The following is a 7,500-nucleotide window of genomic DNA, read 5'->3' on the forward strand; positions in this document are numbered from 1 at the left end:
GCAACTGAGTTAGAAAATATTTATTGTCTTAACCCTGTGGTGATGAGGCCTGATTTATTTGTGATGTAATATTACACTAAAGTTTAGAGTTTGAGGCTAGGCCTAAGCTGTGTACAGCAGGCCCACCTGCTTACACCCATTTACACGTCATAGGCTGTTATGTCATGACAGCTATAGCTATGCCCATCACCGAGGAGTTAAAAGACAAACCCAATCTTAGTGTTTATGAGTATTATTGGTAACTTGGAATTTTAGACACTATGTGAAAACTATTTAAAATTCTTGCTTCTACTGTAAATAATAGAAAATAAGTATTTTCCTATTCATGTGCTTTAATATCTGTAATGGTGCTATCACTTACCCTAATGGGATTGTTTTTTTTTCTTCTGTACAGTGTCTGATTTTTTCCTTTGGACAATTGTATTTTGTGATTTGAAGAGAAATCTTATGAGTTTAACGCGCATTTTGCTGATAACAGTACATTTGCAATTGTCACCAAAAATTTATATCTTGGTTTAAAGGTAAAAAAATGTTATACACAATAGTGCCTTTTTGTTCCTGAAATAATGCTAAGCATTTTCATGCATGGTTAGGTAAAAGTTTGATCTCCCCTGCCCTCTCAAGGTTTGTTCTAAGTTTGGTGTGAACTACAGACTGCTTACTTCCTTAGCTTTTAATATTTAAACAAATTTTCCTCACCAGTGCAACAAACTTTTTCCATTATTTTTCACAGGAACAGTAAATGGTTCAGGTCATAAAAGTTTTCCAGTAATTATGTACATACAATGGTTGTACTTTCCACTTCACTTCATATGGTATTATACATAATTCTGTTAAATAAAAAAAAGCTGTGATAACTGAGTAATTGCTTAAATATGTATTCTATGTATATTCATATTCAGTATAGTTTTTACCTTTAGTCAGAGTTATGGTTATGCCAGGGAGCAGCACCTGAACAGTGTTTTGCTTCTTGGAATATTGCAATACCTTTACTCTTTGAAAATAAGATTTTCTACTACAGTATACAATAGGATTGTAAGTGAATGATCACTTTTGTACTGGATCTGGAGGTATTGGAGAAAAGTAGCCTCTTTTATCAAGCTAATAAATGTCAACATTTTCCAAGGAAACTAGGCTTGTTTTGTTGTTTCATTGAAGCATTCCTTACATAAAAGTGTAGTTTTATTGTTATAAAAGTAGTAAGTATCAAATTATAGTTGCAATTTAGATCATTTTTAATTATTTTGACAAAACTTTAATAAAATGCTGGAATCTTTATCATATTATTTTGATTATCTTCACAATGTTTACAGTATATATTATAATATTGCTTTGCAAACCAATATGGATGAAAGTCAGAAAAGAAAGGCTTTATTGACAAAGATAAAAGAAAGAAAGAAAAAAATAAATGGTTACAAAGCAAAGTAAATGGGCTGTACAACAAAGACCATGTAGCATTGTAGGGAGATATAGTCGTGAATAAAGTAGAGAAGGGGGAAGGCTGCGTTAATGATTAACTGCTCAGTGATGGGTGTGGCTATAGCCTTCATGATGTAATCATGTATTATGTGTAAACGCATCATAACTCACTCGTTCATTGAGCAAGAGGGCTGGCTGTACACAGCACAAACCCAGCCAGAGACACTAAATTGTTGCGTATTAATTACTTCACAGAAAATTCTGGCCCTGTCATGATAGGTTTAAATATGCTACATGTCAAAAGTATAGCTGTTTAGGATAGTATGGTACTGGAAAGGGTAAAGGGAGGTTAGGGTAGAGAAGGTGAGTAAATTGGTTAAGGCAAGGTTAGCAAAAAGGGGCAAGGAGAGGGGTTAAGGGCAATTAGGTCAAATGAAAGATATCCAAGTGTTTGGGGAGGGAAAACAAGTTGTTAAAGGAAAAAGTGAAATTTTGTGGGTAAGGTAGGGATTAGCAAAAGGGGAAAGGGGGTGTAAAGGGCAATTAGATAAAAGAGGAGTTATGAATGGGTGTCAGAGAAGTAGAAGAACCCAGGAAATGAGACGGGATCAGGGGGAGGAGATAAAATGAAAGGAGGAACACTAGGAAGGGCACTGTTATGATATAAAGGAATTAAGTATGTATCCAGGAGAGCCACTCTAATCTCATGCCTGTTGTTATGGGGCATAGCTGAGGACTGAAGCCCAGTGTTGGGGATCACTCCTGCCTATGAACTCATCCCTCACCTCAAATAATTTTGCATGGTCTTTTCTTTACCTTTCTTTTTTTTTCTCTCCTATCCACATCCTTAAAATGTGAGAGCCATGCTGAAAGGATGAAAGGCTGGCTTTGTCTCAGTCCTGAACAACCTTCATACTCTATTTGCTATCCTTTCTTTACCCTTTTCACACCATACTAACCTACAGCACTCTATATCCTTTGACATCTAACATACATTGTTCTAATTGTTCACTCATTTTTAAAACTTTTTGACACAATACCGTCTTTACCTGGGGGCTTAGCCCCAAGCCTCGCCCTATTGCTATATTTTGTATATGCCACTAATGACCTTAGAAGATGATGCAACAAAAATTTTCCTATAAATAAATATCCAGGAGGGAAGGGATAATGAAGAATGATGGTGGGTAGAAAGTAGGAAGAGAACAGATGTCAGCAATCACTATGCGTATAGAGGAAATTTGAGCAGAGATTGGAGGGTAGATGAGGAACAGTTTTTTCTAAAAGCATAGTTTTGAATATCTTGAATATCCTCAAGAATTTCTGAAAGGGAGTTGGTTGGGAAGATCTGGGAAGTGAAGGACTTATAGAGGGGAAAAGAGCAAATAGATGTTAGACAGCACTGGAGTAGGGAGCTAGAGAAAAACTGCTTCCTGTCTGAGAACTGAGGGCAGCTCCTATAAAATACAACATGGGAGCCACCACAATTAGTACACGTGTGTGATCTTGACTAGGTTGGGCACATACAGTGCAGTGAGCTGTGGAGTAACAGTGTTTGGCAGGTTGGCCAAGATGCCAATGTGTGACATTGGTAGGGTAGGGGTCAGTGTGTTAGGACAGGGCAGGACTCCACCAATATAAACATCAAGGGGAAGGTCATGTCTATGGAGAGTAATTTTGGCAATATTGGTGGATAACTTATAGCAGCCTCTTTGGGGAACAGTGTAACATTGTACTAATAATGCATCATAAGCCTCGTTTCCAGTCTAACCAATTATTCTCGCCGATAGGACAATTTGTTTTGGAGATGGAGACAGTTCTGATACAATTATTAAGGGAGGCATGAAGCTGGGCAGGAATAGGTTTGATGGTGAGGCAGTCAGGGTGGATAATGCACAATCTTAGGACCTGATGTGACTGTGACAAGGCGACAACAGTCAGGATAGCTGCAAAAGGAAGCTTTGCCTACTTGTTTTTAGACATTGTTAGAAGAGAAGGGTACTGTTAGAGTAAGGGGCTGTATGGGGGGGGGGGGGGTTATCACAAAAATCAATCCTACTTGGTTGGGCTAAAAAGTGTACTTAGAGCTTTGTAGAGGTGGAAGTAGTAGATGGACAAGTACAGGAAAAGGAATTAGTAGTGTTGAGTATGGTAGCAGTGTGGAGTGTAAGTAGTGGAGGAAGATAGGAAAAACAAATGTTTTCTAAAGCTTGGGCAATGATCTGGGAGGGTGACTTGGAATGGACTGTTCAGCAGTGTTTACTCCTGATCAGTAGTATGGGAACCATAAAAGAAGTCAGTGGGGCTCACTGATAAAAGGGCAAGCCTTAATGCACCAAATAAATGTATAAAATCATTATTGGCTAGGGTAAGCCTGGAGTATGTAGGGAAGAGAAACAGTTCACAGATAACTAAATGACTAAACAGGTATACTGTGCCCATGGAGCCATTCAGGACTAACCCAAAGCCAGCATTTTTTTCTTTCACACACAGATCTTTGTGTAGGATATATACAGGAGAAGGGTTGGGAGAAAAGAAGAAACATTATGCAATATAGATAGAGCCAAGGCAGGGGAAAATCCCCAACATTAGACCTCACTTTCAACCTCCTCTCCTCTCAGTGAGCTTGGGATTGGGGGTTCCTTTTAACAAATGTTCCTAAAATCTATGAATCCAAAGATTAATCTGAAGCTGAGGCATGCAGAAACATTCTTGCAGTGGTTCTTGACTATTAAGTTTTATTTTGCTTTCACAAGCAACTTTTCAAATGCATATATGCCTTGTATCCAAAGATCATGGTCTTCATTTGAAAATATAAGGACAAATTACAATTAAAAAAAATCCATTCCAGAGAGAATAAAAACAGTGGTACTACTTGACATACATTTATTGATCCTTTAACACTGACAGCTGCATTAAATCATATTTGAAATTAAATTAAGTTCAACACTCCAGCAAAAAGTTTATTGTAAACTGAATTACTGTATTCCTAGAAAGACAGAGGGATAAACAGATAGACAAATGTGAATGCATTCATGCACAAATACTCTCCAAATTTAACTATACAATGATGACTCCTTACATTTTTATTTGCAATATATCAGTTTTTACTGATAATGTCAAGTGTGTTAGGATCAAAGGAGGGATACTATAATAACCGGGGGGAAATGTCTTTTTGAGGGTATGAAAAAAACATTCCCTTCTAGCCATACTGCAAAATTTTTAAAAACTGACGATATAGTCTTAAAGTACAATATTGTTACTAAGTATGAATTTCATATTATTCACTGATTATAAAGGTATGGCTTAAAGAGAAGTCAAAGTACTGAAAATAGGCTACCCAACATTTTGTTTTAACATTTGGAAATGTTTGCCTTTCATTATCCCATGAGGCATGCTTTAAATACTCCAGTATGTGCTTTATGTTACCCAACATTTGGTTGGTGTGTTGTGCTGATGGTACAATCCTCCCTCCCGAGGTAGTGTTCACAGAATAATACATGCAAAGCACTTGAAATGGAACTTGTGATCTCCCTGGCATACAATATACAATTATCTGCAGATGGTTGGATGACAAGGCATTTTTGAAGATTCTTTAAAGCATTTTGTACATGAAACAAAAGACAGGAATCCCTTAATTTTAGATGGGTGTATTAATTATACTTCTGTGGCTACTACTGAGTTGGCTCAAAAGGAAAACATTTCCATTATGAAACTCTCAACTCATTGTAATGGTGTACTCCAACCCCTAAATATTGCTTATTTTGTCCTGCAAAGAATTATTATGAAACAGCACTAAATGATCATTTGTGAATATGTTATGTTTAGTTGTCTGGTGCGACACAAAGTGGAGGGGATGGGTACATACACGTGACTGAGCAGGGCAATTTGAAGTCATGACCAGGTTGGGCACAAAGAAGGCAGCGGTCTGTGGAGCGATAGTGTTTGGCTGGGTGGATAAAACGGCAACATTTCTGGCACTGACGGGGAAGGGTAAAAAATCTTCATTACTGGCCATGGTGAGCCTGAATGAAATGGGGAAAAGAAATGGTCTACCCCTCAGGATCCCCATAAGGGGTAAGGGCTAGGCAATTAACCAAGGGAATACTGTGCCCATGGCTTTTACACCTTAGGAATGGGACAGAAGGGGATAAAGAAGATACAGAAGAGGCAAGGAGATGAAAAAACCAAGCAAAATTAGTCGAGGGCAGAAGTCCAAGGTAGGGGCAATCCCTACATTGGACTGCAGTCTTCATCTCCTAAGCCCCCCACAACAAGAAGCAAGATATTGGTATGCCACAGATGTGTATGATGCTTTTAAGAAGTATTGTTTAATCCCTACAAATGATGAGTAAATACCATAGAAATGATGTCTACTTTGTTTTATTAAATGTAAATATTTTAATTTGGTTTAAAAGGCAGAAAAAAATTCTTACCCCAACTAAGTTAACCCTCTTCTCAGGAAAGAAAACAATATATAAATGTGAGTTCTTATACAAAATTGAATTTACTTTATATGCATAATAGTTTATACCAAACCTACCATATGCACAACAAATTAAATAGATGTTGCAACTGAACTTTCTACCAATTTTGTCTTTTTTCCCCAGCTGACTATATACTTTATACTTTAATTAATTCATAATCAATTAGTAACTATACCATTCTCCTTAAACAAAAGAAACAGAGCAGCAAATGGTAAAATCAAATAAGAGTTTTATAGTTTTAAGAGATACTTTTTTATCTGCAGAATAGAAAGTTCAAATTTGTTCATTAAATAAAACATTCATAGTTCTAAATATTCATAATTCTATAATTCAATAAGTGATACATAAACATAAAATAATACATTTTTAAAATGTACTTATTCTAAAAACAGACTATTCCAAATGGATAAACAGTAAAATTACAAAGATTTGTTGCAAAACTTAGTCAAAATATCATTTCTCCTAAATGGTAAAATGCACTTCTCACTATTCAACATTGGAATAATTCATTTCATCTTAATGCTCTACAAAAGGGGTTTTCAATATGTATTTCTAACCATCAATTTTAGTATATATTTTATAAATTACAACACCACTTCTAAAAAAAAAAATCCCAATAAACTATTACCAAATTTAAACAAAAATCACCCAATAGCTGCATGGACCACATACTGAAGACCCCTGATCTAAGTGTAAACCTAGAATGACCAAAAGCAATATTTGTACTGCATAGGCAATTTTTAGTATCTAAAGGTTTTGTCTCCTCTTTTCTAGGAAACTACACAATATATTCTATCACCTAAACTGCAATACCAATTTTTTTTAGGCCTTTCATGTAAAAAAAGTGAACTGTATTACACTGTCAGTGTTTCTCTAGATTAATATTCCCCACGGATACGCCTGACAAGCTTGATGTCCTTTGGGTAAAGTGTGACTCTCTTGGCGTGTATGCTGCAAAGGTTAGCCATCTCCAAAAGGCCAACAACATATGCTTCTGCCGCTTCCTGGAGAGCCATTAATGCTATGGACTGCAATCTGAAATATGACAAGGATTCACATTACCATTATTATGGTTAAAAGTTAAAATAATAAATGTGTTAGAAATCAAAAGCCATATCACTATGGTAAAACATTTATGGAAAAAAGGTAAAAATGAGTTAATGATTGGAACAAAGTGTGTTAAGGCCTGTCCACACATGCGGGCATGAATGGAGATGATGTAGATAAACTACTTGGTAAACAAGTAGTTTTTCCTTTTCTCGCTTGTGACTTCACCTTTACATATGTTCCATGAGAATGTCCAACAAGTTAGGGAATCAGGGAAGAGAAGACAAGTGGGGAAAAGAAGAGGTATGAGCTCCAGTAAAGTGGGGACAGGACAACAGAATGTGTAGGACTACATGAGGAACCATCATAATGCAATCAACAAGTAATAAAGGTAGAAATGGGTGTCAGAGATGTAGGAGAAGAACCTAAGGAATAAGACAAGGGACTATGGGAAGGAGGTCAAATGTCAGGAAGAATATTAGGAAAGGGCAAGATCCGGGAAAGGACACTGTTGTGACAAAAGGATGTCACATGAGCATCTAGGAGGGAG

The 7,500-nt window shown here is 36.6% G+C and overlaps 2 protein-coding genes across 11 annotated transcripts in view; one reads left to right on the plus strand and one right to left on the minus strand.

The window, feature by feature from the left end:
* LOC113816594 (E3 ubiquitin-protein ligase RNF170-like) overlaps positions 1-1,139 on the plus strand; it is a 23,982-nt gene extending 22,843 nt beyond the window's left edge. For all 9 annotated transcript variants that reach the window (XM_027368662.2, XM_070117018.1, XM_027368653.2 and 6 more), the window contains one exon: positions 1-1,139. This exon is cut by the window's left edge and continues 753 nt beyond it. The gene's annotated coding sequence lies outside the window, so the exon portion shown is untranslated.
* Positions 1,140-4,287: 3,148 nt separating this feature from the next.
* LOC113816635 (uncharacterized) overlaps positions 4,288-7,500 on the minus strand; it is an 8,537-nt gene continuing 5,324 nt past the window's right edge. For both annotated transcript variants that reach the window (XM_027368690.2, XM_070117020.1), the window contains exon 4: positions 4,288-6,938. In XM_027368690.2, coding sequence (XP_027224491.1) covers positions 6,782-6,938 — 157 coding nt within the window. In that variant the 3' untranslated portion in view covers positions 4,288-6,781. The remainder of the gene's footprint in view (positions 6,939-7,500) is intronic.

Source organism: Penaeus vannamei, chromosome 39 (genome assembly GCF_042767895.1).
Source record: "Penaeus vannamei isolate JL-2024 chromosome 39, ASM4276789v1, whole genome shotgun sequence".
Classification (NCBI taxonomy): domain Eukaryota; kingdom Metazoa; phylum Arthropoda; class Malacostraca; order Decapoda; family Penaeidae; genus Penaeus; species Penaeus vannamei.